This window comes from Macaca fascicularis, chromosome 14 (genome assembly GCF_037993035.2).
Source record: "Macaca fascicularis isolate 582-1 chromosome 14, T2T-MFA8v1.1".
NCBI lineage: Eukaryota > Metazoa > Chordata > Mammalia > Primates > Cercopithecidae > Macaca > Macaca fascicularis.
This window is the reverse complement of record NC_088388.1, coordinates 70,547,820-70,571,230: the sequence shown is the minus strand read 5'-3', so window position 1 is coordinate 70,571,230 and position 23,411 is coordinate 70,547,820. Positions and strand designations below refer to the sequence as shown.

The 23,411-nt window shown below is 40.0% G+C and overlaps 1 protein-coding gene and 1 non-coding gene across 10 annotated transcripts in view; both read right to left on the bottom strand.

Annotated features, from left to right (window-relative positions):
- NUP98 (nucleoporin 98 and 96 precursor) overlaps window positions 1-23,411 on the bottom strand; it is a 120,330-nt gene that overhangs the window by 27,502 nt on the left and 69,417 nt on the right. For 6 of the 9 annotated variants that reach the window (XM_045370328.2, XM_045370331.2, XM_045370329.2 and 3 more), the window contains 9 exons: window positions 22,933-23,231; window positions 19,767-19,880; window positions 18,467-18,605; window positions 14,399-14,576; window positions 13,141-13,305; window positions 6,885-7,067; window positions 5,650-5,806; window positions 2,928-3,357; window positions 209-438 (listed from right to left, as the gene is read on the bottom strand). In XM_045370328.2, the coding sequence (XP_045226263.2) occupies window positions 209-438; window positions 2,928-3,357; window positions 5,650-5,806; window positions 6,885-7,067; window positions 13,141-13,305; window positions 14,399-14,576; window positions 18,467-18,605; window positions 19,767-19,880; window positions 22,933-23,231 (1,895 nt within the window). Of the gene's footprint in view, window positions 1-208; window positions 439-2,927; window positions 3,358-5,198; window positions 5,291-5,649; window positions 5,807-6,884; window positions 7,068-12,421; window positions 13,306-14,398; window positions 14,577-18,466; window positions 18,606-19,766; window positions 19,881-22,932; window positions 23,232-23,411 lie in introns of those variants that run through there. The other 3 variants (XM_074014555.1, XM_074014554.1, XM_074014553.1) reach the window with 2 other exon arrangements.
- On the bottom strand, window positions 15,340-15,443 carry LOC123568901 (U6 spliceosomal RNA). Its single transcript, XR_006692456.1, has one exon. It is a non-coding gene; the product is annotated as a U6 spliceosomal RNA (small nuclear RNA).

The window sequence follows — 23,411 nt, the reverse complement described above, 5'->3', positions numbered from 1 at the left end:
TGTGGAAGAATTTGTACATTAATGGGTAAAAGAACAAAGTGACAAGAATATAGTGACAATTTCTTCTTGCTTGGGAATCTGCTTAAACTCAGCCTCAGAAAATGACAAGTACAGGCATTTACCTACTAGACTGGTATCAAGAACTCCCGTGTACACTACCACCCCTATTACTGGGACATCAAAGATTAAAAACATAATGTATACTCACTTTGTGCTTCTGGTAAGTCTCCTGATGTTTCTTTAACCCAATCTGCATAGTCATGAATGACAGCAACTCCCGGATTGGGGACAATGAGAGGGCACAGTTCATCCACATGGACAGTGCTGTGTTTTAATTTGAGCTCCAGAGGTGTCTGATATAATTTCATGTCTTCATCTGGCTTCCTTTGTCTCAAACTGAGTTTTTCTAAGTGAACTTTGAATGGGGACTCAGTTAGGCTACAAGAGCAAATGAAGAATAGAATAGAAAATGAACCTAAGACAAAAGCTAAGATTTCACTTCAACCAAACCACTGTTTCTTTTTGTGGTTACAAACAGAAGGCAAACATTTCACTGTGGTTTTAAAGAAATTTTGTTCCTTAAACTATACTGAACTTATCTGCTATATATTGGGGAAAAAAAATCTGATTAATGCATTCAGAATACAAAGGCTTCTTAGGCCAGGTTATAACAAGCATGCGAATCCTAACAGTTAGATTTTCAACTGGGTAAAACTCAAGGGTCAAAAGTTATTGTGGGATACCTGTTTCTCAAATTATACTTGGGTATCAAAAGTCATGAGGCTAAGCTTATAGATACTAAAGAACTGATTCTAAATTACAATGGGCATATATATAGCTAAGCTGGGCTTGTTCCAATTTTTTTTTTTTTTTGAGATGGAGTCTCACACTGTCACTGAGGCTAGAATGCAGTGGCATGATCTCAGCTACTGCAACCTCCGCCTCCTGGCTTCAAGCAATTCTTCTGCCTCAGCCTCCCTAGTAGCTGGGATTACAAATGTGCACCATCGTGCACATTTTAGTAGAGACGGGGTTTCACCATGTTGGCCAGGCTGGTCTTGAACTCCTGACCTCAAGTGACCTACCTTGGTCTACCCTGCCCTAACCTTGGTCTCCCAAAGTGCTGGGATGACAGGCGTGAGCCACTGTACCTGGTCCCTTGATCCAATTTTCAAGACTGATATTAATAACCTTCAAAATTCACAAGATAATGCTTAACCTAGAATAACTAAATTTAGGATCAACATTCTTAATTGTGAGGTTCAAGAGACATTGTTGTTTTTTATTTTTTCAAAGGCAACTTTAAAAATGAAGGATAGTCTGGGCAGGGTGGCTCACGCCTGTAATCTCAGCATTTTGGGAGGCCAAGGTAGAGCAACACTTGAGCTCAGGAAACATGGTGAAACCCCATCCCTACAAAAAATACAAAAAATTAGTCAAGCATGGTGGTGTGCACCTGTAGTCCCAGTTACTTGGGGAGCTGAGGTGGGAAGATCACTTAAGCCCAGGAAGTGGAGACTTATGCACCTACACTCCAGCCTAGGTGACAAGTGAGACACTGTCTCAAAAATACATAAATATGAAGGATAATAGGTGATCACCGGCCGGGCGTGGCGGCTCAAGCCTGTAATCCCAGCACTTTGGGAGGCTGAGACGGGCGGATCACGGGGTCAGGAGATCGAGCCCATCCTGGCTAACACGGTGAAACCCCGTCTCTACTAAAAAATACAAAAAACTAGCCGGGCGAGGTGGCGGGCACCTGTAGTCCCAGCTACTAGGGAGGCTGAGGCAGGAGAATGGAGTAAACCCGGGAGGCGGAGCTTGCAGTGAGCTGAGATCCGGCCACTGCACTCCAGCCTGGGCGACAGAGCGAGACTCCGTCTCCAAAAAAAAAAAAAAAGGTGATCACCTTAATTTAATCTGTTGCAAAGATGACATAATTTGTTATAATTATAAAAAGTAAATATGAAAATGTCACATATTTTACATAGGACACTGCATACATACTGTCTGACAGCTACCAGAAAAATTTATATATTATCTGTAAGGCATATATATTTATTATATATATAAAGTATAGGCAGAACTATACCCACATATATGCACTTGTTAATCGGGAAGGCAGAGAAACATATAACTATATATGAATAGACTATAACATACATATATATATACAGAATGTCTAAATACTTATACATGGATTCTCCACGGTTCATACACCTACTTTATGAAAGACACAGGAAATGTGCTTAGTTGAGAATATCATTTGTATATGAAGAAATCACTAATTTTTAAGCAAAAAATCAGGAAAAAAACAGCTAATTCAATAAAAAGGCTGAAAACCAAAGGAATGCTGCAGTATTAGCTTTGGGTCTGTTACTTTTCCAACTAAAGTTTAGCCATTAGGTAAATATTATATACTCTTCATAATCTGATGGTGCAAAACAGTCATCTTATTAATCATTTATTTATAATTACACAATTATCTTCTACTATTTAAAAATGGGCCAGGTGCAGTGGCTCTCGCCTGTAATCCCAGCACTTTGGGAGGCTAAGGTGGATTACCTGAGGTCAGGAGTTCAAGGCCAGCCTGGCCAATATGGTGAAACTGCGTCTCTACTAAAAATACAAAAATTAGCTGGGTGTGGTGGCATGTACCTGTAATCCCAGCTTATCAGGAGGCTGAGGCAGGAGAAGAGCTTGAGATCAGGAGGCAGAGGTTGCAGCGAGCTGAGATTGTGCCACTGCGCTCCAGCCTGGGCAACAGAGCGAAACTCCGTCTCAAAAAAAAACCAAAAAAAATACACACACTCTCTAAGACTGTATCTAGAAAGATGACAAAGCAGGGCCCTAACCTCCTGATAATGAATAGTTTTTTTCACCTATCATGTTGTCTTTCTCAAAAAGCATCATGAAATGTGACTCACGATTTAACAGCTACTGGATTGGGCAGGAATCCAAACTCCATAGAATCAGCAATCTGATGATTTTCTAGTTCATGAGAGCCATTCAGCTGTTCTCCACTATTAGCAAGAGTCCAGTTGGGACCCCAACCAACACGAAATGAGCGTCCCATGAATAGGGCCATGTCCATCAAGAGTTTTCCCTTGCCATAGGTGACAGACTTTTCACGAGGGACTAGGCCTAGTTGCCTACGTGTACCCACTGTTTTCAACGGAACCTCAGGGGCTGGGCTGGGTATTGTGAACACAGAAGTCAGGGGTGGAGGAACAGACCAACAGGATGTGGATGGGATATTCATTAAAGATGCTGTTCTGGGAGTACGACATTCTTGCACAGAGGCACTTGGTGAAAGAAAAGCTCCACTTGTAAATTTTGATTGTAGTAACCCACCAACTGAAATGAAGAGGGAATGAAGGGGAGAAAGACTATTACAAAACACAAGCTATTGTTTCCTGAACAGTAACAAAAATCAGTAAGGCTGAAATCATTCAACGTTTTATCAAATTACTTATATCAGATGTGGATGACCAGAAGCAGGCTAAGTCAGATTTTGCAAAAATTACTCTTTGAACTAGGAAATCAGGACAAGATTCTAATGATGATGATAATGACATCTACAACAATAATAAAAGCAACAACACTATTAATACTGTTTAAAAATATGCAGCAGACTATGTATAAGCCATTTGTATAGGTTATTTCATTACACTCTTCAAAAACTTTTTTTTAGGAGACAGAATCTCACCCTGTAGCCCTGGCTGGAGTGCAGTGGTATGATCTCGGCTCATTGCAACCTCTGCCTCCTGGGTTCAAGCAATTCTCTGCCTCAGCCTCCTGAGTAGCTGGGATTACAGGCACCCACCACCACACCTGGCTAATTTTTCTGTATTTTTAGTAGAGACTGAGTTTCACCATCTAGGCCAGGCTGGTCTTGAACTCCTGACCTCGTGATCCACCTGCCTCAGCCTCCCAGAGTGCTGGGATTACAGGCATGAGTCACTGCACTTGGCCTCAAAAACTTTTAAATGATTAGCATTACTATCATTCCTATTGTATATATGAGAAAACTGAGTTCAGAGAAGTAACTTGTCCAAATTCACAAAGTGACAGGACTAGGAGATAAGCCAAGGTTAAGTCTCGCACCACCGCTGACGCCCTTATCAGAATCCTAAAGGTAACGATTTCTTAGGACATATAAAAGTATGATCAAAACTCAAATTCCTATTCTACTCTTAGCTACAGTCAATGAAATAAGAACACACTAGGTATCTTACAATTGCACATGTGACCTTCTGAAGGACAGTTCTTAAAAAAAATTTTTTTTAACATTTAAATTTTTATCTAGCTAGCTAGCTAGCTATTATAGGGATGGAGTCTTGCTATGTTGCCCAGGCTGCTCTCCAAATCCTAGCCACAAGTCATACTCCTTCCTCAGCCTCCTAAAGCGCTAGGATTATAGGCATGAGTCACTGTGCCCCGCTGAAGGACAGTTCTTATTACCAGTGCCTGTTTCCCAATTTTACATGGCTTTTGTCTAAAGCATGGAGTTAACAGTTACTAAAGTATCAGATTTAGTATCCATTATGGAAAAGGTTATTAACAGTGTTTGATACTTTATTGGTTAAAATATTTTCTTTCTTTCCTCTATATCAAAGGGAAGTTAAAAATACGTTTAAAAAGCAAAGTTGATAATAAGGGAACTCAAAAGAATTGAAAAATACTTAGTTTTTATGGTAATATAAACAAATGTTTTTCTGCCAGTTCCTCTGGCTTTCAAAATATGTTGAAACTACATCTGCTTCAGTTTTTTGCTGATATTAAAACTTTATTTCCAATCCCACATAGTTACAAGGCCACTAGAAAAAACTTAAAAATCAAATATGTAACCACTTCCCTGGGAATTTAAAAAGGTTTAGCAAAATGTAAAAATCTGATGTGCTCTGTGCATTATGAGAAGCAATACTTGTCCCTAGAAGAAAGACAGTAGGACAGTGCTGTTGGGACTGCACAACAAGAGTACAGTGCAGGACAACTTGCTGAACTCTCTAAGTAATGTTATAAAAATTGGGAAGTCAGAACTTGAACTATCTAATTCACAATCATAAGCAAACAAAAACTTGAACCTAAACAAAGCACAAATGCTTTTTTTCTCCATACACTTCTGCATCTGCACAAACAGAGGTAATTACAGTTCTTAAAAACCAGCCACTCCTGCCAGGTGCAATGACGCATACCTGTAATCTCAGCACTTTGGGAGGCTGAGGCAGGATGATCACTTGAGGCCAGAAGTTCAAGACCAGCCTGGGCAAGATAGCAAGATCCATCTCTACAAACATTTAAAAAAACAATTAGTTCAGTGGTGGTATATGCCTGTAGTCCTAGCTACTCAGGAGGCGGAGACAGGAAGACTGCTTGAGCCCAAGAGCTCAAGGCTGTAGTGAGCGCGACTGCATAACTGCACTCTCAGTCTGTGCAACAGAGAGAGAGACCCTGTCTCTAAAAACAAAAAACCTGGCTACTCTTAATACTTATGAGTACAATTTCTCTTAGCATCCTTATGTCACAGGTATAGCTGTCTGGCAGATATCTGCTAGAGAAGTCCACTTGGGTGAGAAGAAGAAAAGTGAAAAGCAGGATTTGATGACTGTATAGCTTTCTTGTAAAATAGCATCTTTTATACTGTACCTAGTGAACGAGTTTTCGATGAGTGGGATGCTGAAATGGGAAGTCTCGGAGAACAGATTTCTTGAGAAGTATCTGCTTTGGAAGGAAGGCGACTGAAGCGTTGATCCAGTGCCATATCTACATCTTCTTCATCAGTAAGCAACGATGCTTTCATGATCTAAAAAGGCAATATCTATAGAATGAATGTGCTTCCCAGAATCGAAAGGCAGTACCAAAAAAATTCAGTTTACAACAACCAAAAATATTGCTCCTCCTCAAGGCTGTGTACAGAGCTAGTATATTTGTGTGATGGATGGACCCCATTACACTGTATGTGCTTGAAAGGCAGAATTCATACAATACTTCTATCTATAGCGTCTCACGAGAGCCTGGCACACAACAGCTGCTATGTTTGCTGATAAAATAATTTTAAAGTCAAACATAAGCCAAAGGTTAAACACATAACATGCCAAAACACATTGGGATAAAGGGAAGTAAAGACATAGTTTAAAAAACCTGTGCTGCCAGGTATTAAAATTTTTAAATTTTGTAGAGCACATACAGAGTCTTAAAAGTACCCTGTGATGTAGACAAATATTTTACAGAGAAAAATCAGTACTCACAGATGTTAAATGACTTGCCTAAAGTCACAAAGTAATAGTTACAAAATTGAGATTGGGGTGGGGTTCAGTGGCTCATGCCTGTAATCCTAGCACTCTGGAAGGCCAACGTGGTCAGATCACCTGAGGTCAGGAGTTTGAGACCACACTGACCAACATGGTGAAACCCCGTCTCTACTAAAAATACACACACACACACACACACAAAATTAGCCAGGTGTGGTGGTGGTACATGCCTGTAATCTCAGCTACTCGGCAGGCTGGGAGAGGGGAATCACTTGAACCGAGGAGGTGGAGGCTGCAGTAAACCAGTATTGCACCACTCCACTCCAGCCTGGGTGACAGAGCGAAGAAACTGTCTCAAAAACAAAACACAACAAAATTGGGATTGGAACTAGGACTCTGGATTCTAATGCAGTTAAAACCAGAAGCCCTATCTACTAGTTCTCAATATAGCCTTCTCTCCCTGAATAAGAGAATGAGGCCCAGATATTGGCCATATTCTTGTATTTTTTTTTCCCCATTACAGTGAGCACTCAATGGTCTTAATAACCAAGGAAGATACCTGATCCTATGCAATGGAGATAAAATATTAGTTTGGCTTTCTGTCGTAAAAAAGGTGGGTTAGGACGTCACCTGTAAGACATGTGGATTAATTCCCAGTGAAGATGCAATATGTGTCGAGGCAGACACAGGTTCCTGATCCTCAGGCATGCTCTCTTCTAACATGGTATCCAAAACTGGCTCCTGGGTGATATCTACCATGTCACTGTCCAGTTCCACAACCCTCCCTAACTGCTCCACCTCTGGGCTCTGGCTCTGTAGACAGCAGAAAGATCAGGAAAGCAGCATTAAATTACACCAAACAGACAAAGAGATTCTAAATCAGATTTACTTTATTCAGAATATGATATAGCAATTATTAGATTCAGCCCATTCTATAGTGAGGTAAGGTAGCAGATTTGCTAGTGATTTAAAATCAATTGCCCCAAAATAACCCTTATAAAAGTACTTTGATCCAAATAAGGATTCATGTAATCATCTCATTCTAATCTTATGACCTGGTGTCTGGGACCTAAACCAGCACCCATAGTGAAACAAATGGTGGTCTTCAGAGACAAAGATTATGCTTTACTTGATCTAGCTAGCAACTACAATTTTCTGATTTACACAGGGTCACCTCTTCCTAACACTGCCTTGTAGCCAGAAGCCACTGGAAAAAGAGAACAAAAGGTACAAATATCAAAGTCGCCAGTAACTTTGGTTTTTCTTAAAAACATTTAGAAATAAATTTCTAGTCAACACAATCTTGGGTCTGGAACTTAACTTTTGGGTTACTGAATCCTAAGGTTAGCTGGGCTCTACTTGTGCAGTACCACGTAAGACACAAGCACTATCTACTCTTCCAAAAAACAAAGTAATAATATTAGGAACAATTTTAATCTGGGAAGAATCCCTTTATGTTTAAAAATGTCAAGAGTTATATTTACATTTAGTAAGCAGTTTCAAAAACAACTATGACAGTCTATGATTTAAAAGGGTAAACACTCAAAGCTGAAACACACTGTAAATTAATTGGTACAATACAAATTCAACTACCTATATCCTAAATGTTAGCAAATGACTAAGCCAATATTTGAAATATTTTCAAACCAAAAAAAATTCTAGACCAGGTGTGATAGCTCGAGCTTGTAATCCCAGCACTTTGGGAGGCCAAGATGGGCAGATCACTTGAGGTCAGGAGTTCAAGACCAGTCTGGCCAACATGGTGGTGAAACCGTCACTACTAAAAATACAAAAATTAGCCGATGTAGTGGTACATGCCTGTAATTCCAGCTACTCGGGAGGCAGTGGAGGTTGTAATGAGCAAAGATTGTGCCACTGCACTCCAGTCTGGACAACAGAATGAGACTCTGTCTCAAAAAAAAAAAAAAAAAGTCCCGAAGGAGGAAAAGCCCTGATGATAAAACCCAGGGCTCCCATTTAAATTTTAAGAACAGTGGCTGGGCACAGTGGCTCACGCCTGTAATCCCAGTACCTTGGGAGGCTGAGGCAAGTGGATCGCCTGAGGTCAGGAGTTCGGGACCAGCCTGGCCAACATGAAGAAACCCTGTCTCTACTAAAAATACAAAAATTAGCCAGGTGTGGTGGCGGGTGCTTGTACTCCCACTTACTTAGGAGGCTGAGGCAGGAGAATTGCTTGAACCTGAGAGGTGGAGGCTGCAGTGAGCCGAGATTGTGCCATTGCACTTCAGCCTGGATGAGAGTGAAACTTCATCTCAAAAAAAAAAAAAAAAAAAAAAAAGGCTGGGTGCGGTGGCTCACATCTGTAGTCCTAGCACTTTGGGAGGCCAGAGCAGGTGGATCAACTGAGGTCAGGAGTTTGAGACAAGCCTGGCCAACATGGTGAAACCCCGTCTCTACTCAAAATACAAAAATTAGCTGGGCATGGTGGCGCATGCCTGTAATCCCCGCTACTCGGGAGGCTAAGGCAGGAAAACTGCTTGAAGCCAGTAGGTGGAGGTTGCAGTGAGCCAAGATCATGCCACTGCACTCCAGCCTGGGCAACAAGGTGAGACTCTGTCTCAAAACATATATATAAAAATAAATAAATTTTAAGAACTCTGGGAAAACTCCTACTTCGTAAGTATATATATATTTGGCTCAACAGATTGTGGAGGCTTGATAAAATGGTTTATGGCTTACTGTTTTCTGTGTCTAGCACATCACTAAGTTCAACACTTATTTACTTATTTCTACTACCTAATGCAGTGCTTGGCACATGGTAGAGAAAGCAGTAAACTATAAAAAGATAAGAGTGAGTGGGAGGAAAGAAAAAATGGGGAGGGGGAGAGTGGTTCCAATTTACTACACTATTCACCAAATACTGGTAATATCAAGAGATGCTCACCGTGAACACTGTTTCAGATAAAATGAGAGGATTTCATTAAATAACTAGATTAGAGACCTAAGGGACTTATCATATGTTTATGAAGAATGCTAAAGATCAAGTTTTTATTTACTCTATTCACACAAACAGACTTCAAAGCTACAAGATATCTAATAAGTGGACAAGGGGGAAGCGAATTACTATGAAACTATGGTTAAGTGCCTAGAATACCTTCTAGGTAAATTTTGTTAAAGTATATCTAAGTAATTGCAACAAACTCCCCCAAAGTTGTCTATGTACTTATTTTCCTGGATATCTTGGCAGATCAGGTACCCTTTTTAGGCCAGTCCTGAAAAGAAAAGTGTACTTAAAAAAAAAAAAAAAAAAGATGGCTCAGAAGTAACTGAGGAAAGGGAAGAGAAAGCCTACTGGGAGGTCTATGGAAAAGGAAGGCATGTACAGGAAGAAGCAGTCAACTAGGACACCATTTTAACTCTCCCTTTCCTACAGTTAATCTCTTGAAGACAGCATCACATTTATTACCAAATAATGGCATGGCCCATTACTAATACTAACTGCACAGATTATATATGTAAAATGATTCTCTAAATATATGGAGGGTAAGGTTTCAAAACTGAAACCTTTAATGACTTGAGATATCTCAAAGACTGTTCCTCATTCAAACAAGGCTGCCAATACCTAAAGATAGAGCATTGCTTAATTCAGTAGGAAAAGTAAGATATATCAAGACACCCTCATTCAACAGAGTGAATGACAAGTCCAAGGTCAAACAGGCATTTAAATAATTCATACTGTCCTCTCAGGTAAACAGTTTGATCCAATATAACTACTATTGTTGCCTGTCTCAAAAATAACTAGTTTTCTAACTGTAAAGAATGTTTTTGGCTGGACGTGGTGGCCTATACTTGTAATCCCAGCACTTTGCAAGGCTGAGGCAGATCACTTGAGCCTAGAAGTTCAAGACCAGCACAGGCAACATACTGAGACCCCATCTCCACAAAAAATAATCACTTTTTCCTTTAAAAAAAGTTTAAAACTTATTTAGGCAGGGCACTGTGGCTCCCGGTTCTATAATCCCATCATATTGGGAGGCCAAGGCAGGATACTCATTTGGCCAAGAATCCGAGACCAGCCTGGGCAACATAGCAAGATCCTGTCTCTAAAAAAATAAATAAATAAATTAGCTGGCATGATGGCATGCACCTGCAGTCCCAGCTAGTTGGGAGGCTGAGGTGGGAAGGATTGCTTGATCCCCAAGAGTTCAACCAGCCTAACACAGGAAAACTTTGCCTCAGGGAAAAAAAAAAAGTTATTAACTTATTTGAATGGATTCACTTAGTTAACAATACTGCTCCTGAGCAAGCCAATTAGCCTGCCTTGATGTTACTGAACACAAGTCACTCTTCAGTTAGAAGGCTGAGGTAAAAACCTACATGTAGTATCTGAGTGCCAAAGGCCTGAGGTCTTTCAACACAGTTTTGAAACCTGATTGCACATTTCAACCACCTGGGGAGAAGCATTAAAATATAAATATGCCTGAGCCCCATGCCAAATCTGTGGAATCTAAGTTAAGCTTACCAGGGCATTGATGCAGCCAGGTGGAAATTGGATCCCAGACCAGGATTTTGAAACTAATGTTCTAACCACAGAACAAAACACTCTGCAACTACCTTAATTCATCTGTGTGACTAAGGTTTATCTGCCAACCAACATTTTCTCTAACCTAAAAGGTACAGGAGAGAAGATCACATGAAAATTTAGTTACCTTTATGTTTTCTGGTTGCTTAGACTTACTTGCTTTTTTTAAGAGCAAAAGTGAGGCTTAAGAACCAACTGGAAACAGGGACTGACGATATTATATAAAAGGTAATGGAATAAATGTGACTATTAAAGAAAAATACACATCTTCCTAAATACCTAAAGAAACAGGCCTTTCTCCCCCATGAAAAAAAGTAAGATGAAGTTGTGCAATCAACCTCTTTAAGGGGTGACAGTATGCAGTCATTTTGACACAGAGAAGACTGCTGTTTCTAGTTTACTCAAATGGCACAAGTAGTTTCCCCATGCCAAGTAAAATGTAGGGTCTTTGGTGCTAATAACAAACCCACTGGCATTTCCCATCTGCCTCACTTGGGTCAGTGAGCAATAAATATGAAAGAATTCTCTAGAGTCCTACATTTCTGCTCCAACATACCAAGCTCAAGGCCTTCGAAAATAATACAAGTAAACAAAACCTAAAGTCTGGATATCTAAATACCTCTATCCATTTCTCTCATTTCTGCTCTTCCCAACCAAAAGGTCAAAGCCCATTTCCACTTCCTCAGTCAAAGCTACTTGCCCATTTCAGGCTAGGTGTGGTAATTCACACCTGTAATCCCAGCACTTTGGGAGGCCAAGGTGGGAGGATCACTTGAGGCCAGGAGCTCAAGACAACATGAGTTGAGGCCAACATGGCAAAATCCACTCTCTACTAAAAACAAAAAATTAAATGAGCGTGGTGGTGCGGCCCTGTAGTCCCAGATGCTTGGGAGGCTGAGGAATGAGACTGCTTGAACCTGGGAGGCAGAGGCCACAGTGAGCCGAGACTGCTCCAGTGCACTCCAGCCTGGGCAACAGAGTGAGACTCTTTCTGAAGGGAAAAAAAAAGTGAAGAAAAAAAAAAAAAAGCTACTTGCCCATTTTAAATCCTTACTACCTCTTTTTGCTAGAACCTTGATCTGATATTTTTGGGTGCTCAATTTTTCAAAGAGCTCTCACATACACAAGTGTCAATATAGGAGTTTACAGTTATTTTTCTACTATTTCTATTCTGGCAATTAAAGAACCTGGAAACTATTCATTGTCAACATTACAAACATTTTCCTGTCTGTCCATAAATGAAGCTTTTCTTTTTCAGTTGGGCCAACTGTAAAGAGGTATTTTTCAGATCCTACATATTACTTTTATTACAGAAAATAAGGCCATCTGACTCTTTCCCTCAGAAATATATATATATTTATAAGAAATATATATATATGTAAGATTATAAAAAATTAGGAAAGAAGGAGATGATACAAAGCATATGAGACAAAATGAATATGGATAACTGGAAAACCAAGTCTACTTATAGCATTTCATTTGTCAATGGAGATTTCTTAGGGGCATTCTAAATGCTACAAAGATTATAAACATAAAAGTCAATATATTTCCAGTTTCCCACATTTATCATACCCTCCCCTCACTCTGTACGCGCAAACATGTATATACACACATTCTCCAGAAATGCCTCCCAAGAGATTATTTAATAAATCATAAAAACCACACATTTCAGCAGCCATAAGAATTATAGCATGGAAAATCCCAAAGGTCTAGCTTTCAGCAGCTGAGAGGTAGAGGATGCTTTACAAAGAAATCCCGTATCAATGATACAAGTAATTGTGATAAATAATGTAGGCCCTAATCTCCCCAAGCCAAATAATTCATTTACATTCCAAAACTATTTTTCATAAAGATTATGTACTATTAAAATACAAATAACAAGGTTACCCAAGTATACGTAAACAATTTGAAAAAAATGGAGATCAAAAACCCTTTCAGAAAGCTAATGTAACTTTTAAAAAACATGGAGGTAAAGAAAAAGATTAAACTGCACATCAGGTATTCCATAAAAGCAGAATTTACTGTGCATGAACCCACATGAGCAAATCTTAAGTTAATCACTGAGCAGAGAATTCAGCAAATCCAAATGAGAGAATGAAGGGTTTAAAAATGACAATGTGTAGAGGAATAATCCAAACAGCAAGGTAATTCTTTAAATCTCTCAAGTAAAAAGACAGACGCCTGCATGACCTCACGCCCTCCCTTGTAATTGTTTCAACGTGATTGCCAATGTTTGTACTCTTCAAAGTTCCAAGGGTCATAAAACAGCTTTGTATTAGCTGAATGACTTGCTTTCAACTTCGGTATCCCGGATTCCATTCAAATTCACTGTCCTTTCTCTACCTGAGGTGGAGGTGCAGGTTTGCCATTAAGAGCCATCTGCAAGGGGGTAGTCTGGCCTGCAGGAGGCAAAGGAGCAGTCTTCAACTTCTTTGTACTAGTTTTAGATGGATGCTCCTCCTCCTCTTCATCAGAATCCTGAAGGCCATATTTAGAAAAATGGGAGACCTAAGGAAGAGAGGAACCCCACAAAATCAACTTAAACATTATGCTTTCACAATACCTGCCTTTGCAATCTTGCAGCATTACCTTAAGAAAAAAGAAAGAAAAAGGGAGAAATATCAAAGTATTTGAAGCAAAATATGTCACCTATCACACTTCTATGTAAGATTTAGAAGACGTCTGATGTATGTACTAGTTGCTCACACTAGTAAATTAATAAATATTACATAATATACATTAAAATGTCACTTAAACTGTAATCATTAATATAGGAAACTTAATCCAAAGACTTACGATTTTCACAGACATATATTGTCTGTTATCCTCTATCTACACAAGGGCCTTAACAAGTTAAATTCAACCAGCCCAGAATGGGAGGAAATCATTGGGTTAAACTACTAAGGACAGTCAACCTCTTCATCTCCAAAAATCTTTAAAAGTAAGAATGACAATTACATAGGAAGAGTTGATCCAACAGAAAACTGCCTGATGAATTACTGAAGCCCCTAATGATAACAAACATTAGAAAAACTATACCTTAGAAATGTATTTATAAATCCTCATAGGAAGTGGGTAGAGGACTTCAATCATGAGCCCAGAGTTTATAAGAGCTCATTACCGCTGAATTTTAACTAGGTTTGTAGCTTGGAGCGAATCATAATGTATCTGTACATCTCTTTCCAAATTTAAAAAAATAAATTTAGAGAATTTGGCTGGGTGCAGTGGCTTACACCTGTAATCACAGTACTTCTGGGAGGCCAAGGAGGGAAGATTGCTTGATCCCAGGAGTTGGAGACCAGCCTTGTCAACACTGAGAAATCCCATCTTTACAAAAATTTTTAAAAAGTAGCCAGGCATGGTAGTTCATGCCTGTAGTGCCAGCTACTTGGGAGGCTGAGGCAGAAGGATTGCTTTAGCCCAGGAGTTTGAGGCTGCAGGGAGCTATGATCCCACCATTGTACTCCAGCCTGAGCAACAAAGCAAGACCCCCATCAATCAATCAATAGAATTTAGGAAAGGATCTCTTCCAACATAAATGTTTTATGACCCCAAATATAGTTTATAATTATAAAGTCTGAACTGGGTTAAATGACTATACCTTAAACACCCAAGAACCAGTTTCAGGCCGGTATTCTTTGAATTGAGCTCCCTGTTTCCTTGAAACTGCTTCCAATCTTCCTTCATAGTTGATATCAGCAAGGCGATCTGGGCTCTTTATTAAACAACGAGATGTTTTATCTGTTGGCCAAACTCCATCCAATGTAACTTCAGCCTTCCTGTAAAACATAACCAATTAAAGTAACCAGTTAAAGTACAAACGCTTCATATATAAGACCAGAAAGCCACCTAACACATAAATAGTGAATAATGGTAACTATGTTGCCTTGGAATTATTCTGCATGTGTCATAAAGTGAATTTTGCCCCATAAGCCTAAGAGCAAGGAGTCACTCCTACACTGACTAACTCAGTATCTGGTTCTAGAGTCAGATCACATTTATTTAAATTACCACAGTACATCAATTATTTCCAATCTAATTTTCACACTTAAGCTAGGAATCACTAACTTAAGTTACAGTCCAGTGGTATGAACCAAGTCTTATGAAAAGGGTTACTGTACTATATAATAAAAAAAAAACAGCTACTACCTATTTACTAAAAACAAATGCTTTGAAAATGAAGTATGAGGAATATTGGTGTGAAGATGACTACAAGAGTGGTAGTGTACCACTTCTAATATTAACACCAGAGTTCAAGTGCTGTATCCTATTCATTTTGTATGCCTTACACCTAAACACAGTGACTAGGATGTAATAGGTAGATGCTGCTCTCTATTTCCTGCTTCCTGGATCTCCTGGCAAATACCACTCTACTTTGTTTCTATGAAGTTGACTTATCCCAGATACATTACAATATACTATTTGACTTTTTGTGACTGGCTTACTTCACTTAGTGTGTCCTCAAGGTTCATCCATGTTGTAGCATATATCAGAATTTGCTTCCTGAGGCTGAATAACATATATTTTTAAATTTTTAAAATAAAAAATACGGAACACTTCATGAATTTGTGTGTTATCCTTCTGTGGGGCCATGTTAATCTTCTCTGTAGGCTGAATAGTGTTTTATTGCATGTATATATCACATTGTTTACCCATTCACTTATCAGTGAACATTTGGGCGACTTTTACCTACTGGCTGTTGTGAATAGTGTTGCTATGAACACGGGCATACAAATGCTTGAAATCCTGCTTTCAATTTTGCATATATACCCAGAAGTGGGGCTGCTAGATCAGACAGTAATTCTCTTTTTAACTCTTACGGGAACCACCATACTGTCTTCCACAGTGGCTGCACTGTTATACATTCCCGCCAATGGCGCACAAAGGTTCCAATTTCTCCACATTGGCAGACACATGTTAATTTCTTATTAGACTGAGTCTCGCTCCGTCACCCAGGCTGGAGTGCAGTGGCACATTCTTAGCTCACTGCAACCTCTGCCTCCCAAGTTCAAGTGAGTCTCGTACCTCAGCCTCCCAAGTAGCTGAGACTACAGGTTTTTGTACTTTTCGTAGAGACGGGGTTTTGCCATGTTGGCCAGACTGGGCTCAAGTGATCCACCTGCCTCGGCCTCCCAAAGTATTGGGATTATAGGCATGAGCCACCGCATCTGGCCATCTTTTTTTCTAGTAACCATCCTAATGGGTATGTTTGATTTGCATTTCTCTAATGATTAGTGATGTTGGGCATCTTTTCATGTACTTCTTGGTTATTTGTATATCTTTGGAGAAATGTCAATTCAAGTCCTTTGCCAATATTTTCTTGTTTTTTGTTTACAGAGACATGGTCTCCCTCTCTTGCCCAGGGAGGAATGAAGTGGCATGATCACAGCTCGCTGTAACCTCTGTTCGAGACCAGCCTGGCCTCAAGCAATCCTCACTTCTCCACCTCCCAAAGTGCCGGGATTACAGGCATAAGCCACTGCACCCATTTTCTTTGCTCTTTTTTTAAATGGGTTATTATTTTGTTGTTGCTGTTGAATCGCAGGATTCTTTTTTTTTTTTTTTTTTGAGACGGAGTCTTGCTCTGTCACCCAGGCTGGAGTGCAGTGGCTGGATCTCAGCTCACTGCAAGCTCCGCCTCCCGGGTTCACGCCATTCTCCTGCCTCAGCCTCCCAAGTAGCTGGGACTACAGGCGCCCGCCACCTCGCCCGGCTAGTTTTTTGTATTTTTTTAGTAGAGACGGGGTTTCACCGTGTTAACCAGGATGGTCTCGATCTCCCGACCTCGTGATCCGCCCGTCTCGGCCTCCCAAAGTGCTGGGATTACAGGCTTGAGCCACCGCGCCCGGCCATGAATCGCAGGATTCTTTACATTCTGGCTATTAACTTCTTATCAAATATGACTGGCATATATTTTCTCCTATTCTTATAGGTTGCCTTTTCACTTGTCTTTTGCTGTGCAGAAGGTTTCGTTTGATAGAGTATCATTTGTCTATTTTTGCTTTTGTTGCTTACACTTTTTGATGTTGTATCTGAGAAATCATTGCCAAAACCAATGTTATGAAGCTTTTCCTCTGTGTTTTCTTTTGAGAGTTGTACATTTTTGGATCCTATACTTAGGTATTTTATCCATTTTGGGTTAATCTTTGTATATGATGTAACTTCACTCTTTTGTATGTGGATATCCAGTTTTCCAGCATCCTCTGTTACAGAGATTGTCTTCTCCCGATCAAATATTTTTCTTTTTGTTTTTTTTATGTGTGCCCCACACCACACTCTACCCCCAAGTAATTTTTATACCTTACTGAAAATCATTTAAGGGTGGGCAAGGTGGCTTACACCTATAATCCCAACAATTTGGGAGGCCAAGGCAGGCCAAAAACTTCAGCTCAGGAGTCTGAGACCGGCCCGGGCAGGCAACATGGCAAAACCTCATCTCTACAAAAAATACAAAAATTAGCCGGGCATGGTGGTGCATCCCTGTGGTCACAGCTATTCAGGAGGCGAAGTGGGTGGATCACCTGAGGTCAGGAGTTTGAGACGAGCCTGGGCAACATGGTGAAACCCTGTTTCTACTAAAAATACAAATATTAGCTGCACATGGTGGCGGGCACCTATAATCCTAGCCACTCTGGAGGCTGAGGCAGGAAATCACTTGAACCCAGGAGGCAGAGGTTGCAGTGAGCTAAGACTGCACTCCAGCTTGGGCAAAAGAGTGAAACCCTGTCTCGAAAGAAGAAAGAAAGAAAAGAAAGAAAGAGGAGAAAGGGAAAAGAAAAGAAGGGGAAGGGGAAGAGGAAAGGGAAAGGAGGGGAAAGGAAAAGGAAAACAAAAAAGGAAAGCAAAGCAGAGCACAGCACGGTAGAGCAAAGTAAAGCAAAGCAAAGGATCGATCGATCTGCTCAGATTTTCTATCTCTTCCTGATTCAGGGTTGGTAGGTTATAAAGATAAATGATTTTTAACTACAGACCTTTCACTTGACTAAAGAGATATTATATTAGAAGCTAGGCTCTCACACTAAAATAGAGAGTTAAGTATAGCCACAGCAGAAACAGGAATAAAGCAAAACACTATTAAAAAGAGTTTTTGAAATTAGCAGTTGGACCCAATAAAATCAGGGAGGCTGGGCACAGTGGCTCACACCTGTAATCCCAGCACTTTGGGAGGCCGAGGTGGGAGGATCACTTGAGGTCAGGAGCTCAAGACCAGCCTGGCCAACATGGTGAAACCCTGTCTCTACTGAAAATACAAAAATTAGCCAGGCATGGTAGTGGGCGCCTACAATCCCAGCTACTTGGGAGGCTGAGGTAGGAGAATCGCTTGAACCCAGGAGTTGGAGGTTGCAGTAAACTGATGTTATTCTGCTATACTACAGTCTGGGCAACAAGAGCGAAACTCTGTCTCAAAAAAAAAAAAGAAATGAAATAAAATAAAATAAAATAGAATCCAAGGGATGTAAAAAAAAAAATTAAAAAAATAAAATCAGGGAAAAGGAGTTCAAAATCATAACACAGCATTTCTTTGCCATTTATACTTTTAAGTCAGAGACAATATATGTACTCTACTAAGGAAAGCAAGCTACAGAAGCATACATCTAAACACATTTATGTTGACAGAAAAAAAAACTATGATTTAGCTGATAATTTTCTGATATACATAAACTCTTACCTATTTAGCCCTTCACCCACAGGCGGTTTTTGGTTATCATCTAAGTAGACAATTACTTCTTTCCTTCGGATATGCACAATATCATCCAAATTTAGATTTGTCAAATTCACATCTCCTTCGAAATAGATTGAACCATAACCTATAAATCAGAGCAAATAGTTAAAAATTCATTCTGTATAAAGGCAAATACCTACTTTACAACTATAGTGATTAAACAATCACAAGGAGAAGACAGTTTTAAATATTAGTATTTTAAATCATCCAGCAATTCCTAGACTGGTAAGAATGGGGACTTAGGGAGTAACTTCAATTATGTTGTTACCTGATTTAACATCTGTATTTCTCTTTTCTTTTTTCTTTTTTTGGCGAGGTCTTGTTCTGTTGACCAGACTGGAGTGCAGTGGTCCTGGCTCACTGCAGCCTGAACCTCCTAAACTAAAGCAATCCTCCCACCTCAGCCTCCTAAGTAGCTGAGACTACAAGTACTTATCACCATGCCTGGCTAATTTTCTTTACTTTTTGGTAAAGGTGAGGTCTCACTATGTTGCCCAGGCTGGTCTGGAACTTCTGAGCTCAAGTGATCGTCTTACCTCAGCCTCCCAAAGCGCTAGGATTACAGGCGTGAGTCACTGCGACAGGCCTAACATCTGCATTTTTATAAAACTTCCATTAGCCTCAAAACAACCTTCTTAAATCTCTTCCCATCTATCTACAATGCTGTTACATAAACAAACCTTTGTACTTGACCTGGCATATGGCTTAAAATGCCTGAGCTCTTTTTAATACAATATAGCACAGTGACATTTCCTACGACATTTCCCTAAGAAAATTATCAGTAATAACTTAATAACATGAAGTTGATGCTAAGTGTTACACATCTCTTGCCTACTATTCAATTTTCTCAGTAGTTCTTGGTATTTCCAGTATTTTCTTTAATTACAGAAGATTAAAATGACCCAAATAGTTACTAGCACCAAACAGGTATATCTAAGCCCAAAGAATATTATATGGCTCTGTGCTTCTCAGGAGGCTGAGGCAGGAGAAATGCTTGAGCCCAGCAGTTGAGATCTGCCAGGTAATGTAGCAAGAACCCATCTCAACAGAAAAAAAAAAAAAAAAATTTTTTTACATGGTTCCAGTCTTTGTTGTTTTATTACTTATCAATCAAAGTATCTAAGATTCAGGCCAAGGTGGGCCCAAATGTAGGAAAACACAGATTCAGCTACCAAAAGCTTCCCCTAATTACAAAAATAAGGTGCAACTCTCTGGCTTAATCACTAAATGCTAAACTCACACTTACCTTTCCGACCAATAGTGAAGTCAGAGACAATGCACTCTCCTTTTTCATTGGTAATTTTAGCAAGGTCATCCATAGATGGAATAGTATAGTAACCAACCTTAGTGAGAACAATACCTGTGACAAAAAAAAAATAATAATAACAGAAAAAATAAATAAATAACCTGAAATAATCAGCAACTAAATCATCGTATAAAGGTAAAATATATCGGAACGCACAATTTTTCCAAACTAATTTTCTACCAAACATGATTCCTAGGAGAAGGGGTGTGGGGGTGTGGGGGTGGGGGTGGGGGTGTGTGTGTGAAAAAAGCTTCATGGTCAAATAGGTTTGAAGAACATACATATGATACAACAAAGAGCCTAAATCTTATAGTAAATAGCCTATTAAACTCTGCTTAGCCTCGTGTTTTTCCAGACTTAACCACAGAACATTCTTTTCAAAGAATATCCATTAACATCCCAGACTGTAAAAGGTATCCCATAAAACACTCTGAGAAAGGCTTAATCCGCTTTTTCTTTTATTTGACACACAAGGATACCGAAACCTACAGTGGAAATAACTTGCGTTGGCTTAAAATGTAATTTAACAGTAGAAGAAGATATAAAACTCCAAACCCAGTACTTCTTGTTTCATTGCCTGTTTCCCATAAACCTCTTGTATCTTTCAAATTTACACTCCCAAATAGAAAGCTAAAAGAAAAATGAAAAATCCAGCCAGGCAAGGTGGCTCACGCCTATAATCCAAGGACTTTGGGAGGCTGGGGTGAGTAGATGACTTGAGGTCAGGAGTCCAAGACAAGCCTGGCCAACATGGCAAAAATCTATTATCTACCAAAAATACAAAAATTAGCTGGGTGTGGTGGCACATGCTTGTAGTCCCAGCTACTCAAGAGACTGAAGCACAAAAGAATTGCTTAAACCCAGGAGGCAGAGGTTGCAGTGAACCAAGATAGTGCCACTGTACTACAGACTAGGTAAGAGCAAGACTGTCTCAAAAAAGTAAGTGATGGCTGGGCGCAGTGGCTCATGCCTGTAATCCCAGCAGTTTGAAAGCCGGAGGTAGGTGGATTTCCTGAGGTCAGGAGCTCGAGACCAGCCTGGCCAACATAGTGAAACCCTGTCTCTACTAAAAATACAAAAAATTAGCTGGGTGTGGTGGCAGTGGCCTATAATCCCTGCTACTTGGGAGGCTGAGGCAGGAGAATCGCTTGAATCCGGGAGGCGGAGGATGCAGTGAGCCAAGATTGTGCCATTGCACTCCAGCCTGGGAAACAAGAGCGAAACTCTGGCTGAAACAAACAAACAAACAAACAAACAAAAAAAAGTAAGTGATATTTGATGGCCAAAGGAAAAGAACTATTACGCCAGGTGCTGTGGTTCACGCCTGTAATCCCAACACTTTGGGAGGCCGAGGCAGGCGGATCACCTGAGGTCAGGAGTTCGAGACCTGCCTGGCCAACATGGTGAAACCCCGTCTCTACTAAAAATACAAAAATTAGCTGGGTGTGGTGGTGGGTGGTTGTAATCCCAGCTATTCGGGAGGTTGAGGAAGAAGAATTGCTTGAACCTAGGAGGCGAAGAATGCAGTGAGCTGAGGTCGCACCACTGCACTCCAGCCTGGGCAACAAAGAGCGAAACTCGGGAGGGAGGGAGGAGGGGAGGGAGGAAAGAAGAAAGGAAAAATTAAAATAGAAAAAAAAAAGAACGGAATAAAAAAAAGCAGAGCACTGAAAAACTCAAGGAAAGTAGTGGAACAATGGTATGCTTGCTTGTTCTATTCACTCCTTGTCCTACTTGCAGTTAGATATAAGGCTAACTTGCTCTCTGAGAGAAAAGTATTTCAGGCCAACATCAGATCAAATTCCAGTCTCCAGCAACACCCACTTGTATGCTTGCTTCTTGGAAGGGAACTCTAAATTGGGTGGCAGCAATAAGAAAACTAGAACTAATATAAAACTTCATGTTAAAAAGATATATAGTAGAATAAATTCATGTAGATATACATACACAAATACAGATTAAGCACCTGGATTTTTTTTTTTTTTTTTTTTTCAGGATCTTGTTCTGTCACCCAGGCTGGAGTGCAGTGGCATAATCATAGCTCACTGCAACCTTGACTCCTGGGTTCAAACAATCCCCCCACCTCAGCTTCTGTAGTAGCTGTGACTACAGGTACGTGCCACCACACCTGGCTAATTACTTTTAAATTATTTGTAGAGATCAGGTCTTGCTATGTTGCCCAGACTGATTTCAAACTTCTGGGTTCAAACAATCCTCCCACCTAAGCCTGCCAAAGTGCTGAGCCACCACACCCAGATACCTGGGATTCTTAATGTCAAAGTACAAAGTTCTTTCCTTATGATACTAAGTGACCAAATATATATATAATGGCAATAAGAAAACTAAATATAAATTTTGCAGACACTTCAAGAATACCACAAAACACCCAAAATGGGCTGGGCATGGTGGATCGTGTCCGTAATCCTAGCACTTTGGGAGGCCAAGATAGGAGGATCGCTTGAGCCCAGGAGTTTGAGACCAGCCTGGGCAACATGGCAAAACAAAAGATGCAAAAATTAACAGGGTGTGGTATCATGTGCTTGTAGTCCCAGGTGCTTGGGTGGCTGAGATGAGAGGTCCTGATCCCTGGAGGTTGAGGTTGCAGTGAGCCAAGACTGCGACACTGCACTCCAGCCTGGGTGACAGAGTGATACTCTGTCTCAAGAAAAAACAAACAAAAAACAATAAGCAATCTACCTGAGTTTACAAAGCTATGGGAAATATCAGGATAGTCTCTTTGGCTGTAACATTTGGGTTCTTTAGGCTACACCAGGATAATTGAAGATGTATCACAATAAGCAATCTACCTGAGTTTACAAAGCTAGGGAAAATATCAGGATAGTCTCTTTGGCTATAAAATTTGGGTTCTTTGGCTACACCAGGATAATTGAAGATGTATCAGTTTTAATACTCTAAGGTCCAAAGAGTATGCGAACTCGGAATCAACTGAAGCATAAAACTGTTTAAACATTTAAGCTCTCCTATGTGGGATCACATAAAATAATACTTAAAATGCCAAACAGCTGACTTCCATATGTTGAGTATCTGCAACAAGCAAGTCATCTCAAATGACTGGTAAGAGATTAAACACCAATCTGAACCTGACCTGCCGGATGCATATGGTAAGAATTATTTTCTATTTCTTCTCGGTCATCTTGAAGTGACTCATCATGAAAAGAGGTTTCTTCACTGCTTCCTTCCAGCCCATTTCGCAAAGCAGCACGCATGTTTAATGCAACAATGGTATCATCCACACTGTTGCTGTTGTTGTGTTTATTTCCAGCACTTTCTGGGGTTTGAGGAATAGGTTTGGCAATAGGATTAGTATAAAAACGTGACACAAGGGAATCTTCATCTCCGTCCTGCTGGTGATTCTCATCAACAGGTTTGCTTAGGAAACTAAATCTGAAAAGGAAAAGAAATAATACTTTAACCTCTTGTAGTAGTAATAACAATGATAACAGCTACCTAATACTGAGCCTTTACTAAGTGCCTGGCACTGTTCTGGATAGTTCCATATATTAAAAATTCACTTAATACTTACTATAGCAGTACTGCGAAACAGATAATTACTGTCTCTATTGT